Raw genomic sequence first — 20,835 nt, 5'->3', positions numbered from 1 at the left:
TATTTACTAGAATTAAATATCTTTCTTTGTTATTTTTCAAATACTGTACTATTCATATTATTAAACATTTCCAGCCTTTATTTTCACCTTAGATACATGTGAGTTTGAGAGTTTAGTCTAAGAGTAAATGAAAGCATACTTCATAGAGTTAAAAAAACTATTAGATGATTGCTTTTTTTAACTGATTCATTTATATTTTGTTACTTACACATTGTTTGTCAATAGGTTTGGTCAACAAACTGATAACAATAGCTGTAATGCCTGTCAGGCAAAAAACAAAGATGGAGAAATACAAGTAGTGAAACTTTGATATAAATGCTGGCCGTGGATCTTGTGTTGGATCACCACAATCTGGTACAGAGTAGGAATATTCCACAATAAACCGGATCAATCCGACTACCATTCCTAACACCAAACCAAAGAATGCTCCCTAAAAAAAATTTAAAAAAACATTTAATTAGTTGCAGCACATCATTTTTCTATCAATTTGCCAAGTTTTTTTTTCTATCTATTAAATCTACAAGTTATTTAATAAAATAAATTATTTTAAAAGAAGATATCATACAAATCGTTCAGTAAATGATAAGACACGGGGGGGTCTCTTCCTATATGAAGGTATATACATATGTGCCGCTGGAATGGGTCCCTTTTTTTGATACGTCAAATATATCAATGGGGTACAATTTTACAGAGGAAATATATCAATAGATATTATTTGACCAATTGTGATATATCAATGGGTCATAATTTTTCAGTTTGTTGTGCAACAATCTTCACTGAATTCACTGTGAAATATATGTATAGGTAGGGATTTCACAATTATTCAATATATGAATGGAGGGTGTTTTTTAAATCCAAGCTGCACAACTGTACCCAAAATCCCATGTTGAGACCCCCCCCCCCCCCCCCCCCCCGTGTGATAAGAGTTTTTGGTTACTTGGTTGGTGGTTTACTAATGGTATTTTGGTTATCTTCACAAATAATGCTCACCCCATGCCTGTCAACTGACCTGATTTTAATGGGTCACACCCTGGAATTTAAGAGCTTACCCAAGATTTGTCAATACCTGACCAGGTAATCAAATAACCCTGGGTTTCATTAAATGACCCATTTTCACTTGTATTCCAGTGCCATGAGATTTCCAATGTCTAAAATGCTAGATTTTCTTCTGAAAGATAGCAAATTCATATTTATCCTGGGCAGGAAGTTCCATAATTTGCCCTCAACTGAATGATTTAATTACAGCTATCAAAACAAAATTTTGACACTATTGATTGAAAAGTAATAATAATTCGCTTATTACCCCAGAAAGGTCAAGCTTGACATATAATTTTATGTCCTGATTTATAAAATTTGCCGTTTGCAAATATCAATTAACCTATTAAAATTATTTAAAAACAATTTGAACCTCTTTAAACATATCTGTTGGAGGGATACAAGTCCCTAAACTATTTTTAACCATTTATTTTTGTTGTCACTTAAAATTCATGTGCTCTACTAATTGCACAGAATGTAAACAACGGTAACTTCTTTTTTTCATCTTCTTCCGCAGTGGCGGATCCATAAATTTTCATAAGTGGGGGCCCACTGACTGCCTAAGAGGGGATCCGCTCCAGTCATGCTTCAGTGATTCCCTATATAATCAACCAAATTTTTCTGACAAAAGGGGGGCCCCGGCCCCCTGGGCCCCCCCTAACTCCGCCTCTGTTCTGATGTATAGGAACACATTAGCTATAGCTGATTTCTTATCATTAACATAAATGATATGTCTCGCCTTTTTGTTATTTTGATAAATTAAAATAGCAATACTTTAACCACTGGTAGTTCCCCATAAACTGACCTAATCACAAACTATTACATGTAAACTAAGCAAAAGTTTTAAAGTTAATAGACCATGACTGAGGATATGGGGCCAAAAAATCGCCATGGAAATGAGATGTGTCAATGCTCATACAACTGCATACCAAATATCATTGACCTACCACTAGCCCATATATATAGTGGTTCACCATAAACTAGACCTTATCACTAACTAATACATTGTTGATGTCGCTGCTGCCGCGGCAGTCGTGGGAAACAGCATACCTATATCTCACTTTTTGACTCCGTCAAGGCGAGACAATAGTTTATTATAAAATTCAATGATAAAAATAGTGTGAATGAAACTATTAGAGGGCATTGCTTCATATGATATTTGATTAATAATAAACATAGCAAATACTTTATGAAGTAAAAATGAAAACATAAATTGAAATTTAAATAATTTTCAGCAAATACTTCACAATTGTGAATATTTGTAGAAAACTGATGTATTTATGTTATAGAATATAGAAAAAAAATTCAATTCAAAAAAGTTTGTACGCAATATGACCTGACTTTTTCTTCCTCAATGCAGGTCATTACCTGCATTTTCATTTTCATTTTCAGAGATTGACAGGTATGTCACACTTGAAACTGTCTGAATATTTACAATTTGAAATAAACCCTAACAAAACAAACACTGCATCAAAATCTTAAAAATATACACAGTATTCTATTACAGTGATTACCAATTCATTCAATCTATCCCACAAAATGGACAGGAGATATACACAGCATATTGGAGGTTGCATAAAACTGGATACTTCTTGTATGTACACAAACAGTTCACTACCTTCTGAGGCTCTTAAAACAGGAATCCAGACAATACTGATAACAACTAACACCACAACAAATATCCTGAAAAAAACATTTTTGCATAGAATATCAGCAGATAATAATGATTCCATGATAACTGTTTATTAACAAATGTATCATATTTTTTTCTATTTTGTCAGCTTGTGTAATGTGTGTCAGATGACTATACTGTACTGCCAATCTCAGTATTTCACAAATGAAATTATAAAAATAATTATAATAATAACAAGCATTCTGAGAGTATTGCATGGCAATACATAGTCCCCTAACTGTAAAAAACTCATTGCACTGGCACAAAATGCTAACTTGATCTATAACTTGTCATAGTGTTAACTATATAACAAATATCAAGTCAATATCTTCAAGCATGATGAAAAAAAGTGTGGAAAACTGATTATTTAAGAGAATTTTCTATGTCCAAGGACTATAACTCTGCACAAAATCATCAGACAGGAACAAAATTCGAACTTGATCTGTATAACTTGTCATGATAAAACTATATAACAATTATCAAATCAATATTTTCAAGCATGATGTAAAAAGTGAGGAAAACTGATTATTTGAGTGAATTTTCTATGTACAAGGACCATAACACTGCACAAAATCATCAGACTGGAACAAAATTCAAACTTGATCTGTAACTTGTCATGATGAAACTATATACCAATTATCAAATCAATATCTTCAAGCATGACGAAAAAAAGTGCGGAAAACTAATTATTTAATGAGTGAATTTTATAAGTCCAAGAACCATAACTCTGCACAAAATCATCAGACGGGAAAAAAATCGACATTGATCTGTAACTTGTCATGATAAAACAATACACCAAATATCAAATCAATATCTTCAAGGACGAAGAAAAAAGTGTGGAAAACTGATTTGCCGGACTGATGGATGGACAGACAGACGGACGGAGTGCAAACCTAAAGTCCCCTTCGACTTCGTTGGTAGAGGACTAAAAATAATTATAACATTGATAATTATAAAAATAATAATACTTTTCTTTCTTCAAAGAGCAAAATTAATTCTCCAAATAAGAGCATGGCTTCAAAGTTTGACTTCAATTCTCATATTTGATTCATAACATACTAAAACAAATATCCAAATTACAAAAAGTCCCGGAAAAACAGTGCCGGAACTCGTTACAATGTATCAGCATTAAATTTGTGGTAATTTAGACTAGACACCATCTAATAAACCATCAAGATGACCTCAGAAGAATTACCGATGGTCATACAACAGATAGAAACATAAATATAAATAAAAATATACAGACAAGCATGTGCAATCTTATAAACACGATTTTTCTAGATCTGTTTAATTTCATGTCATAGATTTTAGAACTGTAAATCATTTTTGTGCCAATTATATTTACAATCTACCTGCCAATTATCATGACCTCTAACTCAGATGCCTTCTTCCTAATGTGTAACCAGATATCCAAAGCAAAGATAGTACAACTACTGTTAAATATAGAAGTTAGAGAGGACATCAGGGCAGCTAACATTACAGCAAGCATCAAGCCTCGTGCTCCTTAAATGAAAAAGTTACATATAAAGTACAAACAGGGCATTTCAGGTATCATATATCTGTACTGTTAACAAAATACAATAAAGAGCTGTGCGATAAGCAAATGATATGCCCGTCTCCCTTTTACCTTGTCTTTATGCTTTTATGACAAACTAGAAATACTGGGAGCACTGTTCAAACAGACCCCACTCCCCTCCAAATAAAAAGGAAAAAAAATAGACATGCACACCTACTGACACAATTTTTTTTATGAATAAAATCCCATACCTCGAAAAAGTAAAATCTAATTTTATAAAAATTGAAAGGGAGCTTATATGTCAATAGATATAAACAATTCCCCAAAGTTTCATGAAAATTAATGAAAGCATTTTTTAGTTATTGTCCAAAAGCTGAAAAATCCCCCTTTTTTATACTCCAATTGTAAATTTTAATAAAATCCCTTAACTCAGAAACGTAAAATCTATACTGTGGATTCATTTATTTTCGTGGGTACCAATTTTCGTGGATTGAAGAAAACTTGCACATTCGTGGATATTTTAATTCGTGGTTTTGGCAAAGTCTGCATACACTCCTTTAGAAAATTGGTAATTCGTTGAACATTTAAATTCGTGGTTCCCCTGTACCCACGAAATCCACAAAAATTGGTATCCAACAAATATTAATGAATCCACAGTATTGTATAAAAATCATAAGGGAGCTTACATCAATAAATAAAAACAATTCACCAATGTTCATGAAAATTGGTGAAAGCATTTTTATTAATTTTCAGAAGTGTTGACAATGGACAGACTGATGAACAGACGGACAGATGGACAAAGGAACAGACTGACAGTACACCATAATACGCTCTGTCTTTAAGACGAGCTTATATAAACCTGATGCAAAACAAAACTAAATGAACATGGTATATCCCTGCTTCTTTCTACTACCATAAACCTCCTTACACTAATGGCAATGACTACCGGTAACCTTTATCAAATCAATAAATAGTGAAGGCTAGGCCTTACTAAATCCTCATCTATTGTCATATATCTCCTTCCAGTAATGGCAATAACTTACTTGGTGGCATCAAATCAAAGAATAGTGAAGGATAGGCAACTTATTACTACACTCTGACCTACTACCACAAACCTCCTTACAGTTATGGCAATGACTTACCTGGTGGCATCAAATCATTGACTAGTGAATGATAGGCAATAATACAATTCTGACCTACTAACACAAACCTCCTTAAAAGTGATGGCAATGACTTTACCTGGTTGCATCAAATCAATGACTAGTGAAGGACAAGCAATATGACTACATCCTGACCTACTACCACAAACCTCCTTATATATATATGACAATGATTTACTTGGTGGCATCAAATCAATGACTATTGTAGGATAGGCAATATTACTAAAACCTCAATTACCACAAACCTCCTTACAATAATGGGCTAATGGCAATGACTTACCTGGTGGCATCAAATCAATAACTAGTGAAGGATAGGCAATATTACTATATCCTGACCTACTACCACAAGCCTTATAGTTAAGGCAATGACTTACTTGGTGGCATCAAATCAATGACTAGTGAAGGATAGGCAATATTACAACATCCTGGTCTTTAACCTCTATCCTCAAAACAGTAATGGCAATGGCTTACCTGGTGGCATCAAATCAATGACTAGTGAAGGAAAGGCAATATAACTACATCCTGACCTACTTCCACAAACTCCTTTCAGTTGTGGCAATGACTTACCTGGCGGCATCAAATCAATGACTAGTGAATGATAGGCAATAATACAATCCTGACCTACTATCACAAACCTCCTTTCAGTTATGGCAATGACTTACTTGGTGGCATCAAATCAATGACTAATGAAGGATAGGCAATATTACAACATCCTGGTCTTTTACCTCAATCCTCAATGTAATGGCAATGGCTTACCTGTTGGCATCAAATCAATGACTAGTGAAGGATATTCAACATAACTACAACATAACTTCTACCACAAACCTCCTTACAGTGATGCCAATGACTTACCTGGTGGCATCAAATTAATGACTAGTGAAGGATAGTCAATATTACTACAACATGACCTACTACCACAAACCTCCTTTCAGTTATGGCAATGACTTATCTGGTGGCTTCAAATCAATGACTAGTGAATGATAGGCAATATAAATATATCCTGACCTACTACCACAAACCTTCTTTCAGTGATGGCAATGACTTACCTGGTGGCATCAAACCAATGACTAGTGAAGGATAGTCAATATTACTACAACATGACCTACTACCACAAACCTCCTTATAGTTATGGCAATGACTTATCTGGTGGCTTCAAATCAATGACTAGTGAATGATAGGCAATATAAATATATCCTGACCTACTACCACAAACCTCCTTTCAGTGATGGCAATGACTTACCTGGTGGCATCAAACCAATGACTAGTGAAGGATAGTCAATATTACTACAACATTACCTACTACCACAAACCTCCTTATAGTTATGGCAATGGCTTACCTGGTGGCTTCAAATCATTGACTAGTGAATGATAGGCAATATCAATTTATCCTGACCTACTACCTCAAACCTCCTTTCAGTGATGCCAATGACTTACCTGGTGGCATCAAACCAATGACTAGTGAAGGATAGTCAATATTACTACAACATGACCGCTACTACCACATTAAACCTCCTTATAGTTATGGCAATGACTTATCTGGTGGCTTCAAATCAATGACTAGTGAATGATAGGTAATATAAATATATCCTGACCTACTACCACAAACCTCCTTACAGTTATGGCAAACACTTACCTGGTGGCATCAAATTAATGACTAGTGAAGGAAAGTCAATATTACTACAACATGACCTACTACCATAAACCTCCTTATAGTTATGGCAATGACGTACCTGGTGGCATCAAATCATTGACTAGTGAAGGATAGTCAATATGACTACAACATGACCTACTACCATAAACCTCCTTATAGTTATGGCAATGACTTACCTGGTGGCATCAAATATTGACTAGTGAAGGATAGTCAATATTACTACAACATTACCTACTACCACAAACCTCCTTACAGTTATGGCAAACACTTACCTGGTGGCATCAAATCTATGACTAGTGAAGGATAGGCAATATTACTACATCCTGACCTACTACCACAAACTTCCATACAAGTCTCAGGTGTGGCACATCCTACAGTATCTACAAAATATTACACATTATTAATTGTACAAGTTGGGATTACCATTAACATATATTTCATTTTTGTGTCTGCTACCAAAACACCCCAGCTTAAAGCTTTTATTGAGACTTATCTCTACAATACATTAGCATTTCTTTTTTTTAAATAATTTGTTTCAAAACAAATCCTTCTTTTGTTTTTGTATTGTAACCTTTCTTACAACAATTCATATTTTTTTACCCCATTTTTGCCTCAACAACTTCCCTTTTCAAGTGGTTGGTAGATGATTTTTAACAAAAGAATATGATCCAGAAAACATGGATATAAATCTGTATGGCCAAATGGAAGTACATTTCAAGTTTCTTTTAGGTTTCTAGTGTAATGCACTGACATAGCAAAAATGAAATATATGTATTATTTCATAATTCAAATAACTCAAAGACACACATGAATATTATTTGATTAATAGTACACAATCTCTTTTCCTCTGATTATAGACCGAATAAAAGTTGCCATACAAAAGTTATACATTTGTAATGATAATACATATATTATACATTCAAGAAAAGAGCTTGAACAATCAGAATGATCATTATTCATTTGTTTATCCCTTTAGTATTTTATTTCAATTGAAATGAAAATATTTACAAAATATGTATGGGAAAACAGTGTATTAACAGAACACAGGCACATGCTCAGTGATACCATAACATTTGGTTAGCATGCAGTATAGCAGTTCTATAAGCAATTTAAATACCAATACAAGAATTAGCAGACTTGTCTGTCTTAAAACATAGGTAATCTTGGAATACAATGTTTGTCTTGCTTCTCCTACATATACAGGTATACCTTATAATACATCATTAAAACTGTTAAAGAAGTAATTTTTTTATTTCTAAATAGGTATAGAATGTTTGTCCTAATGACTTTGTTGAAGGGAATACATTGACATTTACCAACAAGTGCACCCAAATACATATTTACATAACACTAGGTTGGAAATTATTTTCAAAATGATGAACTTGATGTATAGGTTAACAAAATTTATATATGTTTTTGGAGATTTATTTTTTTTGCTGGAAGCAATTAGACAAGCATTAGAAGAGTCATCAAACTCAAGTAACATAACTGAGAAAGTCACTTAGTTCCAAACCCAAGTTACATGACTGTAGGTCACTTAGTTCCAACCCAAGTTACATGACTGTAGGTCACTTAGTTCCAAACCCAAGTTACATGACTGTAGGTCACTTAGTTTCAACCCAAGTTACATGACTGTAGGTCACTTAATTCCAACCCAAGTTACATGACTGTAGGTCACTTAGTTCCAAACCCAAGTTACATGACTGTAGGTCACTTAGTTCCAACCCAAGTTACATGACTGTAGGTCACTTAGTTCCAAACCCAAGTTACATGACTGTAGGTCACTTAGTTCCAACCCAAGTTACATGACTGTATGTCACTTAATTCCAACCCAAGTTACATGACTGTAGGTCACTTAGTTCCAAACCCAAGTTACATGACTGTAGATCACTTAGTTCAAAACCCAAGTTACATGACTGTAGGTCACTTAGTTGCAAGAACAAAAATCAGTCAATAAATTTCCTGTAAGCCTCTGAATCTTAAACTTTAAGTCAAACTTAGGGACTTGTAATTAGATACATTCAAACCTCAAGGTACATGATTGTATAAATCTCTCATCAGTATTTGGGCACTAATTCTAACATTATTTTTTGAAAATCAATGAAACAGAATAGCATACAATAAGTTGGAAGTTATGTCATTATACTGAACATTCCATCTAAGAATAATTGAACTTGGACATCAAACTGAAGTTATAAAAAAAAGTTTTAAATTATAAGACGACATCCTATTATACTCCCCAAGATGCATAATTTCACAAAATTTATATATTGTAAACCATTAGTATCTGAAAAATGGAGTTGAAACATTTTTATACTAGTTCAAAAAAATTTAAAGAAAAAACTAGCTATAAGATATCGGTCACTCCATTTTTTTATTTTGCAGTATTGTAAGACTCTCCAAGATTTATCTGTACATCAAACTGTAAAGCTGTATGTAAGATAACTGGCTGCTACACAGGAGGACATGTTGGTGCAGAGGGTACTCATATAGTCATCCCACAACTACTTTGTAGCAAAATGTCAAAAAAATTTATTTCTTTAGTGAACTTTATAATGAGTGACCCCCAAACACATGAAGCTAGTATACAAAGTTTGAAGTGATTTGTTTTTCATGATAATTAAAGTTTTTACATTTTTTCTCCATAATGAACCAATTTAATAATAATAAAAACAGATTGTGACATGCAAAAGACAAATTGGTGATTAAAGAGTTATTTGTACTTAGATATCAGATTATAGGAAATAGATTGTTACAAGGAAGTGTTCATAGTTTTAAGTGCCAGTCGAAGTTTAAGTGCCGGTCCAAGTTTGAAGTGCAAACTGTAAGTAAAAAAAAGACAGAAAACCCATAAAAGTTTATACTGAAATGCAGAATGCGTAGTGATATAAAAAAAATAACCTTTATATTTTGTTATTTTGGTAACTTTTATATTATACACTGTAAGCCACCAAATAATGGCTAACAATTCATAATAACTTAATAAATTAACCCAATATACCAAAAATTCTACTGCACAATGCCTATGAAGGTTAAATATCTATTTCAAAACAAGTGAAAGATCCTGTCTGCAGGACAGATTTGCTTTTCAAACATGTTTTGAGACTTTCCCTTGAATTGCTGAATCCAACAATGACTGGCACTTTAGTGCTTTTAGCATTAAAATTTCCTCCACCTGGTCCATATTTTTTTGCAACTACGGTAATCATTTAAATTTAGATTCTAGCAAAAGGAAGTTATATCAAATACATTATCAGCTAATATGGAAATGTTGCATTGTTTTTTCTCAAAAACCAATTAGGGAGACAGGTAACCAAAACAAAAACAAAAAGGATAAACATTCATGCTGTAAATAAGTTTTAACAAGACTAATACCAAAGATTTAATCAATTTTTTAAGAGACAAAAATACAATAAAACATTTGAACTTTGGTGGATGGTTGTCTCATTGGCAACCACACCACATCTCCATATTTTCAAAAAGATTACCACTTACAAGGTTCCTGTATTGACATGTGGCAGTGTTTAACTAGTTAGTGCACTTTGATGGTTTACATTCATTTTTTTTGTCTCAAATAGCTTATTTCGCCATTGATTGGTACATTTATTTTCAGCAGTAAGAGTTTATTTTTTGTACAGCCAAATTAATCAATGAATGATTGGTTTTTCAAGGATAAATTTGCAGTTCTGATTCAATGAACTCCACAGAGAACATTAGCTATTGTATATATATATTCAATGGGACAGTTTATTTTGCAAAAATTTAAATGGTCAGTTAATCACCTCACAAAACTGATTCTGGGGAAAGGTTCTATTTCCTTCACAATAAGTCTGGAAACCTAAGCTATAAAATTAAATGTTTGCAAATCATTCATAAACATTCTGATTGAAAAAAGTCAGTTTAAGCTCTTTTTTTATGTCAAGTATGTTCCTTTAACAATTCATCAATCTCAAGAACATTTTTTTGTATCTTTTTAACAAGAAATTTCATAAACTTTAAGGGCTAGGAAATATTATAATTGACTTTAGAAGGAGGTTACAAAAGAGGAATATAGATCTATCCATAATAAATTGGCAAAATACCTTGTAACACATATCAGATAGCCTGTGTTATTGGAACAGACAGTAAATCATTTTTCTAAAAAAACTGTCCAGGCAGATAGACAGAGCTCAAGCAAATCTAAGATAAAGAAGGGTGTGGAAGGGGTTTCAAGAAAAGAGAATAATGGTCTAAAAATTTAAGAATACATAAATAAAGACCTTTCCCCCTCCAGACCCTAAAAAAATTACACAAATCAGTTTCACCTGAACAATTTTGGTTTAAAAAGAGACAATTTTCAAACATATGATTTCATAAATGACCTGGTGCAAGAAGATACATATTAAGTGCAGGTATTTTTATGATAACAGAGGTGGATTAACAATTTTACTTATCATATTTCATAACCACAATTAGCAGTATATGGGTCAAAGTTTTGTTAGCTGATTGACGATAGACTACAAATTCTCAGAAACCCAGTTATCAAAGTTGAAATAATATTATTTACTTTATTTGTCACAAAAAACATTTATAGTTATTTTTACATATTGAAATGAACATTCAAGATATATAGGCATATTAATAAACTTGAAATTATCAAATTCAGAAAAGAAAGAAGAATCTGAATTAAGAAAAGGAATTAAGAAAATGAAATTTGTAATTGCAAATACATTGAACAAAGAAACAATAACAAGAAGCTCATAAGAACCTAAATAACCCACCTGTCATTGTATTGCTGATCAATTTGCTGTTTGCAGTTATCATTCCAGAAAAAGGCAAAAAATTTAGTTCTTGTAAAAAATTGACATTTCAGAGCAATATATATAACTTCTATAATGGTTTCGGTCATATTTGGCATGTATGATGATCTTGTATTAGCGATCATTTTTGCTGTTTAAGGTTTCCACCAATCTATTATAGTTTTCAAGATAATAGGAAAAAAACTTTTAAAAAATTGTCAAAAATTGTCATATAAGAGCAATAACTCCTATAGTCATCCATTGGTTTTGGTCACAACATTTTTGCAGCTCTTGTTTTGCTATTCATTTTTGGTGTTTACAGTTTCTACTTAATATCTATTAGTTTTTCAAGAAAATAGGCCTCCTCATCAGGTGAGCTAAATAGATTTTCACACTTTTTTTTTACTGCTAATTGCTTTATAATTTTCAAACCTGCATATATTTGTGTCAGTCTTTGAATAAGAAACTACTCTGAACACATTTAAATAAAACTGAAAATACTTCCATTACTCTCTGAGCCACTGTTCATGAAAAAATAAACATCTTAAATGATTAAACAAAAGAAAGAATTAAGATGAAAGAAAGATTTTAAAAGCATTCTGATATAATAATATATTTTTTAGGTTGATAATATAGTAAACATAAATACACATAAATTTGTTAATGTTTTTCTGAAACTAAACTTCATGTGCAATTTTACTCAAAATTCTTAAAAATCTTTCTGCAGGTAATGGACTAATAACTGTATTTTATTTTACCAAATCATGCTCTTGGACTGCTTTCTGGTTTTCTTTGATGTCTGTCTGGTTATCATGGACGACTAATATCATCATTTTTAATCATATACTGGTGCTATTCTTTTGTACTAACATGAAATGGCTAAAAATCAAGAATTTATACACAAGTACAGCATGCAAACAGCATACTCTGTGTCCATTCTCAGAGATTGCAGTAATATTTCAGATTTGTATATATGTGTCCTGCTGAAGTTGAACATATATTGAATCATTATCTGAATTATGGTGATTTAACATAAATATGATAAAAGAAATATAATTTTTTAGCAAATTTTAATTTCTCAATTTCAGCAGGAACGTAAAAATAATTTTTCTTTGAACATTTTTTATTCATAGCTTATTATTTTTAATTTGTATCATATCAACCATAATAAATATCTCTGACAGGGGAGATAACTTGCAAAATCAAATACAAACACAAACATGTTCTCAGGTCTACACATTAAGGAGGTTTAATAAGAGCCATTATCTTGCCCTTCTAACTGAAAGTTTTATAAAATTCTTTAATACATTGAAAACAAGAATGCAGACATTGTCATGCTATGTATACCCCTACTTGTTATTCAAAGTATTGGTAAACAGAAAGTATGTGTCCTACAGATGAAAAAAAATGCTTACATCTTACAACTCACTAATGTCAAGCTACACGCCAAATATGAAGTCATCCACTTTAGTAGTGTTTTTAGAAAAGTGTGACAAAAATTTGCGTTTACATTCTACTTGTTGAAAAGAGCCATTATTTGGCCCCCGAAATTGCAATAATATTAAAATCATACAAGCCTTGTAAAACTATGCTAACTTTTTGGATAAATGAACAGAATGATCAGGACAATTATAAGATCAGAAAGGTTTTATATTGGGTTCTGTAATGATGCATATCTCTAACACTGATAGCATGCGAAGCATAACAGTTATCAATTAGTTTACAAAATAACATCTCAGATATTATACGATTGAAGTGGTTAAATAATTTTAACAATGAAAGAACTATATAAATCTATAGATTATTAATTTTAAATGTTGACCCTTCTCTGTAAGGTAAAGTCATGCCTAAAAATTAATCATCAATTCAAACATAAAACTTTGTAGCAAAACCTATAGTTTATACAAAAACATTGATGCAATACTAAAAAACCTATTTAATTCAGGAGGAATTACTATCTGAAAACTATCAGTTTGACCTTCTAACAATGACATTACACCACCATAAGCCTGGAAATGTCATGGCAGGTCACATATATGTAAGAGAAAATTTTATACCTGGCAGACTAATGAATGTCTTGTGAACATTTGAAGGATGCTATTTGATGGATTTAATACTTTTTGATTTTTAAGTTCAAGGGTTAAAAAATTGACATATCATTATATAACCTTGGAAGACTTCTTTGGATTTAATATTTTGATGAAATGTTCATGAAACCCAATTTCTATCTTTTACAGAAATTATAAAACAATTCATTAAATTTTTCCTGTCTCTTTAATCACATATTTTCTTTCTTCAATTTATTTCAGGGGTAGAAGAAAGAACCAGTTCATGGATGCCATGAATTGTCATAATGGTTTCTCTGCTGAGTTTCAGATGACAACAAAATAAGGAGGGAATACTTCAAACCTTTCATATATGTAGATTCTATTTTGTTAGATTGTAGTATATAATCTCTATATATTGTTTGACAATGTTGTATAACAACTGTAAAAATTACTCCACAGAAATCATCAGAAATTTTTAGTGGAAAGTTCAGACACACATAATGTTATTTCTAAAAAAAAAGTAACAAAGAGAGATACCAATGCCACAAGATGGGTCCTCATGTCACATACTGAAAATCCTCTATTGAATTTTGCTTTTGTATTTCATGAAAGTCAATTGGTATGGTTAAAATTGATGGGATGAAATCCTCATGTGCACTCTGGTCCAGAACAATACTAGAAGATTTAACATAAGTTAATGTATTTTAAATGTTGATCCTTCAAATTCGTTTTAAAGGGAAAGCACCAGTAAAAAAAATCCCAAAATGTGGAAAGGAATAAAACAAGAAATTCTCAAAGGTAAATTTATATGTTGAAATTTTGGTAGTTTATTTAAGTGGCAGCTAATATAACAAATCTCCTCTATATACAAACTTTAATATCTTAAGGAAATCTTAAGAAAAAATATATAATACAGTGGATTGATATATTTGAGATATACTGTGGTTTATATAAATGCATTACATCCTATTTCAGGTGTCAAAACAGCATAAATTTAACATATTAATTAATCAATAACGTAAAACAATTTAAGTATTGAATTTCATCATTACTGTTCCTACAACTGGCAAAAAAAGGAACAGATGGTAATAACAAAAAGTGCTAAAATTAATAAAAAAATTTTTTTTACAATAACTGCAAAATGTCCCATTTAAAGTATGATGGCTGTATAATTTTCGCTTCAAAGATTCAATTACAATCATTTAGAGACCTTAGAACTCATAATTTCACACTGTTATTGCGAACCCAATGAAAGTTTTCCACAGTGCCATCTCTATCTGGTCAAGGTATTTAAACTTTTGTAAGTTCTCTTGTCCCATCAAATGAATACAATAGCTATTGTTTTCTGTGTAGTTTATTCACTGGGACCTTTAAATTTCTTCTAAAAGAAATCTATCACTCATTGATTAATTTACCTGAGTCATGAAAAAATTTTCTTATATATAGACAAAATTACTTTTTTTATACTCATTAACTGCCTGTGATGATGTATTTCATAATTCAAAATTGATAATATATTATCAATCTTTACAATATAAACACTGATTTAATCATAAAAATTTGATTTCTAACAAAAGTTTAAGTAATGTTCCCATTGAAATTTGCATTTTTTTTTGTTTTTGTTTAGTAATAGAATACATTTAAGTAGGTCTTAATTTGAACATCAACATTTTCAATTTTTAATTTGTCAAACACACACAAAAAAAAAAAAAATTCTAAAGTTTTGTCAGAAATCAACTTTTATTAATGTTTGAATCACTGTTTACATCAACAAATTGAAAATATCTTATTAATATTGAATAAATACAACATCACATGCAGTTTTGAGTATTAAACATGTATTTTCGTCTATTTAGAAGATTTTTTTTTACTCAGGTAAATTAATCAATGAGTAACAGATTTCTCTTGAAGAAATTTAAAGGTCCCAGAGAATAAACTACACAGAGAACAATAGCTATTGTATTTATTCAATAGGACAGGTGAACTTACAAAAGTTTAAATACCTTGACCAGATAGAGATGGCACTGTGGAAAACTTTCATTGGGTTCGAAATAACTCAAATCACTCATTCAACTTGCCATTCTTTTAGCTGTGCAATATAGCTGTTCATATATTTTTTTACAAATATATTGTAACTCTACTATTTTGAATAATTAAGTTATCAAATAATAATAAAAAACATAATGGTAATTCTGGAATACTTAAAAATAACTAAAGTGAATGTTAAAAACTCAGATAAAACTGAACATGTCAACTTACTGTCAAACAGAGTGATATTTAACAAACAAGCATTATATTGTTAAATATTTAGTGTTCAGACCTCTCAGACCAACAGTTCTATACTAAATAAGTGTGTTGATCTTTTTCAAATTGTATTATATTTTCATATAGATACAAAAGTGGACACCACGAAATGTCTCCCCTCCTTTATTGGTTTTAACTTTCTATATTGAAAGTCTCTTCATTTATCATTGAATCATGCAAATGAGGTCAAGGTCAGATTAACTCTGTTAGCCAGATATGTAGTCTAGACCAAATACAGTTGACCTTATAACTCATAGAAACTCAGAAACTAACATAAACTTAAACTTAGTGTTTATTATTAAACCATCATTAGTAATTATAAAATGCATTTATACTGAATTTCCAGCACACCACATCATGTCACTGGAATAACCATCCAGATAAAAAATTTTGAAGGCCAAAAAAATCAAACTTTGGAGAGCATAAAAATGAATAGGACCTCCTCAGAACCTAAAACTGTTTAAGGTCAACTTTGCCTGAGGGACTTGCAACCTTAGTGCTAGTACAGTTATATAATTAATGCATGAACTGGAAATTTAGACATCTAAATCTTGCTAGAATTGAAGGACTTGCTGCAAGGCAGATGATACTCTCAGGGCTGCCAAGTCTCACGCATTTAGCGTGAGACTCACGCATTTTGATGCTTATTTGGCGGCATTTTCCTTTTATCTATTGTTTTTTCTCTTTGATCATTACGATTTTTGCCAAATCTCATGCATTTGCATTATTAAAAGTTGGCAGAAATGTACTCTTGGGGACTGAAAGTCAAGCAGCAGTGGAAAAAAAAAGTCAAAATTAGATGACCCTGTCAGATTGACATGTAAACCTTAGAAGGTTTCACTTAACCTTATACAATGTATATATAATATATAACATATCATTTTAAAGTAGAATCCCCTGTGTCAGTTCGGTCAGTGCATTACCAGATATATATTTATTTATCATATACTTGTAGAAAATAATGATATAATTGTACCCCTTGATAAAACTAATTTATACATATATTAATTCAATAAAATTGAAGAATTGTCTTAGCAGTGTGATATGACTTTTGTTATCAACTGCTTCCGGTATATATCAACTGTTTCCAGTTTATATCAACTGCTTCCTGTTATTATCGCATGCCTTTCTTTAACGTAATCGCAAAGCATTTCAACATCATTCTGCAAATTCCGGAAAATAAACACCAATGGTACATTTAAGTGAAAAACATAGCTAAGTAGAATAACAGAAGGAATATTAGGAAACAGGAAAATATATTATTAAAAAACACAAAACAAATAATACATAAATGAATTTTATAAAGTTTTAAAAAAATTTTCATGTCTGTATGGCTTCTGCTGAAGTATATGATAAAAAGAACATAACATGTCATTTTTCATATCAGACCCCTTATCAGCCCATGGTCAAAATCATCCCTCGAGCCTGTCCGCTCTCGGGCTGATATCATGACCTAGGGCTGATAAGGGGTCTGATATGAAAAATGCCATGTTATAATCTATATGTATTTGCTGACCTATTAATTATATTATCTGAGAAACTAAACTAAGCACAGAAACTTTGACCATTCAAATCCCAAAACTGCTCTTTTTACAAAAGTTTATGGTTGACTTCAATAAATCAATTAACTGAAGATGAGGTCAATTACATGTGACATATGCTAATAGGAAACTTCAGACCATAAATTATCTATATACAAAATATGGATTGTCAAGCTCTACCACCTTCTGAAATATAAGTTTTTATACTGTTGCTATAGCTGGGTTAGTATCCCTTTGTTTTTTAAGCTCCCATTGTGTTGACTTGCACTAGAAAGCTGATTTATGATGACTTCAAAATCAAGACATGTTCCATCAACGTAAAGACAATTGTTTTTTAAGCTCCCATTGTGTTTACTTGCACTAGAAAGCATCAACTAAAGACAATTAATGATTCTTTTATTTAGGGTTAAGAGGTAGTCTGAGAACAAATTCAGATTTAAAAATATGGAGCAGATGCAAAATTAGCATCTTTAACTATTGGATGCCCATTTTCAGCTTGCTCAAATTATTTTTTTTTTCAGTGTTTTTTTTTAAACACAATCAAATCTTGCTCAAATTAGAGTGTGATCTAAGACATCAAAATATAACTAGTCTTGCAGAAAAATAACTACTGAATGCGTTTATTATGAAGTTTATGTCAATGAAATGAGAAGCCTTTGGATGGTAAGTGTGCTTAGTAAAAGCTTTTGTCTAATAACCCCTAATCTTGAAGGTAAAGAAATAAAGAAAAAAAATAGAATTTTTCATTTGACTGGCCCACTCCAAGTCCCCCTTCACATAACATCAGTTCTCACCAAACCCAACCAGGCCTGTGTTCACCAAAGTTGACTTCATCATTAATAATAAATACCAGCTTCAAAGGAAAAGCTCATTTGCATATAATTTGTGTACCGTTAGAAGTCCCCTAAAGGCCTTTATTTCAATTTTGTTATGACCCTTATTTTCCTGAACAGCCAAATCAAAAGTTAAGGATATTAAGTTTTATCGCTATTTTACGAAATTTTCCTTTGATCTTACTGACTGATAATTTCCTTTCTCAGCACAGTAGAGTGATATGAAAAATTATCGCTAGAAACTAAGGGCGCACTTGCCGTTGTCAATGTAAACATCAACGTCGTCATAGGCAAAATAGTGATAAACAGATTATCATTGGTCATATCAATCTTGTTTACCGATAGAGATGACGAACGATAATCTTTAAATCTCTACAATGCTATCATCAGAAATTTGTCCAATGAGAAAGAAGATTAGATCTGACGGAAATATCACAAGGTAAAGCTACCCAAAGTAGAAAATTACTAATCTGTCATTTGTGGCTACTTCAAAATGTAGGATATGGACAATATCTGTACAATGACTTTGATTGGTAATTACATTTTGTACAAGGCCAAATACAGGTAGAAATACTAGGCTAGCAGACCTTTTTAACCTTTTTTGAAGTAAAAGTAGCTAATATCTGAATGTTTTCATCTTTCAAGCTTAAAATCTACCAATACTACAGAAAATATAATAGAAAAGGGGTTATGTTGATGATTCTAAAGAAAACTGCAAGAAATGCCATCTGTCAATTGACTATGCAGTTTCTACTAGACTTTAATACAAAGGAAAAAAGGGTGTGATGACTTTTTATAAATGTTTGGTTTACAAAGTGCAGCTTTGCTATAGCTGTAGGATTGTTCTATTAAGAATGGCTGATTGCAGAGTATGCAACAATGATAAATAATAATAATGTAAAAGAATATAAAATGTTGTCAAACATGGCTTGACCAACCCCAAAAAGAATGTCAGACATGGCTTGACCAACCCCAAAAAGAATGTCAGACATGGCTTAACCAACCCCAAAAAGAATGTCAGACATGGCTTGACCAACCCCAAAAAGAATGTCAGACATGGCTTGACCAACCGCAAAAAGAATGTCAGACATGGCTTGACCAACCCCAAAAAGAATGTCAGACATGGCTTAACCAACCCCAAAAAGAATGTCAGACATGGCTTGACCAACCCCAAAAAGAATGTCAGACATGGCTTGACCAACACCAAAAAGAATGTCAGACATGGCTTGATCAACCCCAAAAAGAATGTCAGACATGGCTTGACCAACCCCAAAAAGAAAGCAGAATCATCAGGAAAATAAATATTCCTTGTTTATATGATTTTCTTTTCTTCTAAATTGTCTGAAAATATATTAATTACCAACATATATATATAGAAATGCATTTCAAAGTGACATATACTGTGGATTCATTTATTTTCGTGGGTACCAATTTTTCATGGATATTTGATTTTGTGGTTTTGTCAAAGTCTGCATACAAACCTACAGAGAATTTGTTATTCGTTGAAATTTTAAATTCGTGGTTCACTTGTACATACGAAATCAACGAAAATTGATATCCCACGAATAATAATGAATCCACAGTCCATAGAAATGGGTTTCACACAGTGACAGAAATATTCTGAAAGTCTTGTATATCTGCTTAGAAATATAAACAGAATCTTTAAGGTTAGCAGAAGGAATATCATTTACAGAATAATTGCAGAGGGAGTAAAGAAGTGTGAAGAAGCAAAGAGATGGAAAGAGCCACACAGCTACCAATTTATATTTTTTTTTATTATTTTAGTATATTAAAATTAAAATTAAAATTAAAATAAAATTGAGAATGGAAATGGGGAATGTGTCAAAGAGACAACAACCCGACCATAGAACAGACAACAGCAGAAGGTCACCAACTGTATAATGTATGAAATTACTAAAAAAAAAACAACCATCTGAAAAGCTATAAAATATTTCAGTTGTCTACCATTTCAAAATCTGATTATCATTTTCAGTGATTAATGATTACTTGAATTTACTTTTATTATTATACTGATTACATCAATTATCATTCACACAATGTATCACAATTGCTGAAGATCGATTACTGATTATACTAACAAAGGACTTTTATTATCATACTCACCTGGATATAGAATTCTGGCAATCATTCCTGGGAAAATAAGCAGGAACAGGGGTAGGATCTTAAGATAACCACAGAATAGTGTTCCTGCTTTGGCATGATCAAAGTTCTTAGCTGCTAATGCTCTCTGGACAATCACCTGAATCATGACAAAACTATGATGATTACATTTAATC

The 20,835-nt window shown here is 31.7% G+C and overlaps 1 protein-coding gene across 1 annotated transcript in view; it reads right to left on the bottom strand.

The window, feature by feature from the left end:
- LOC127728292 (sodium/glucose cotransporter 4-like) overlaps nucleotides 1–20,835 on the bottom strand; it is a 60,900-nt gene that overhangs the window by 6,215 nt on the left and 33,850 nt on the right. Inside the window, exons 9-13 of the mRNA XM_052235624.1 lie at nucleotides 20,663–20,798; nucleotides 7,307–7,414; nucleotides 4,060–4,210; nucleotides 2,550–2,718; nucleotides 209–430 (exon numbers count right to left, since the gene is read on the bottom strand). Coding sequence (XP_052091584.1) covers nucleotides 209–430; nucleotides 2,550–2,718; nucleotides 4,060–4,210; nucleotides 7,307–7,414; nucleotides 20,663–20,798 — 786 coding nt within the window. The remainder of the gene's footprint in view (nucleotides 1–208; nucleotides 431–2,549; nucleotides 2,719–4,059; nucleotides 4,211–7,306; nucleotides 7,415–20,662; nucleotides 20,799–20,835) is intronic.

The sequence above is a fragment of the Mytilus californianus genome, unplaced genomic scaffold (genome assembly GCF_021869535.1).
Source record: "Mytilus californianus isolate M0D057914Y unplaced genomic scaffold, xbMytCali1.0.p SCAF_2, whole genome shotgun sequence".
NCBI lineage: Eukaryota > Metazoa > Mollusca > Bivalvia > Mytilida > Mytilidae > Mytilus > Mytilus californianus.
The sequence above is the reverse complement of the archived record's forward strand: the minus strand, read 5'-3'. Positions and strand labels throughout refer to the sequence as shown.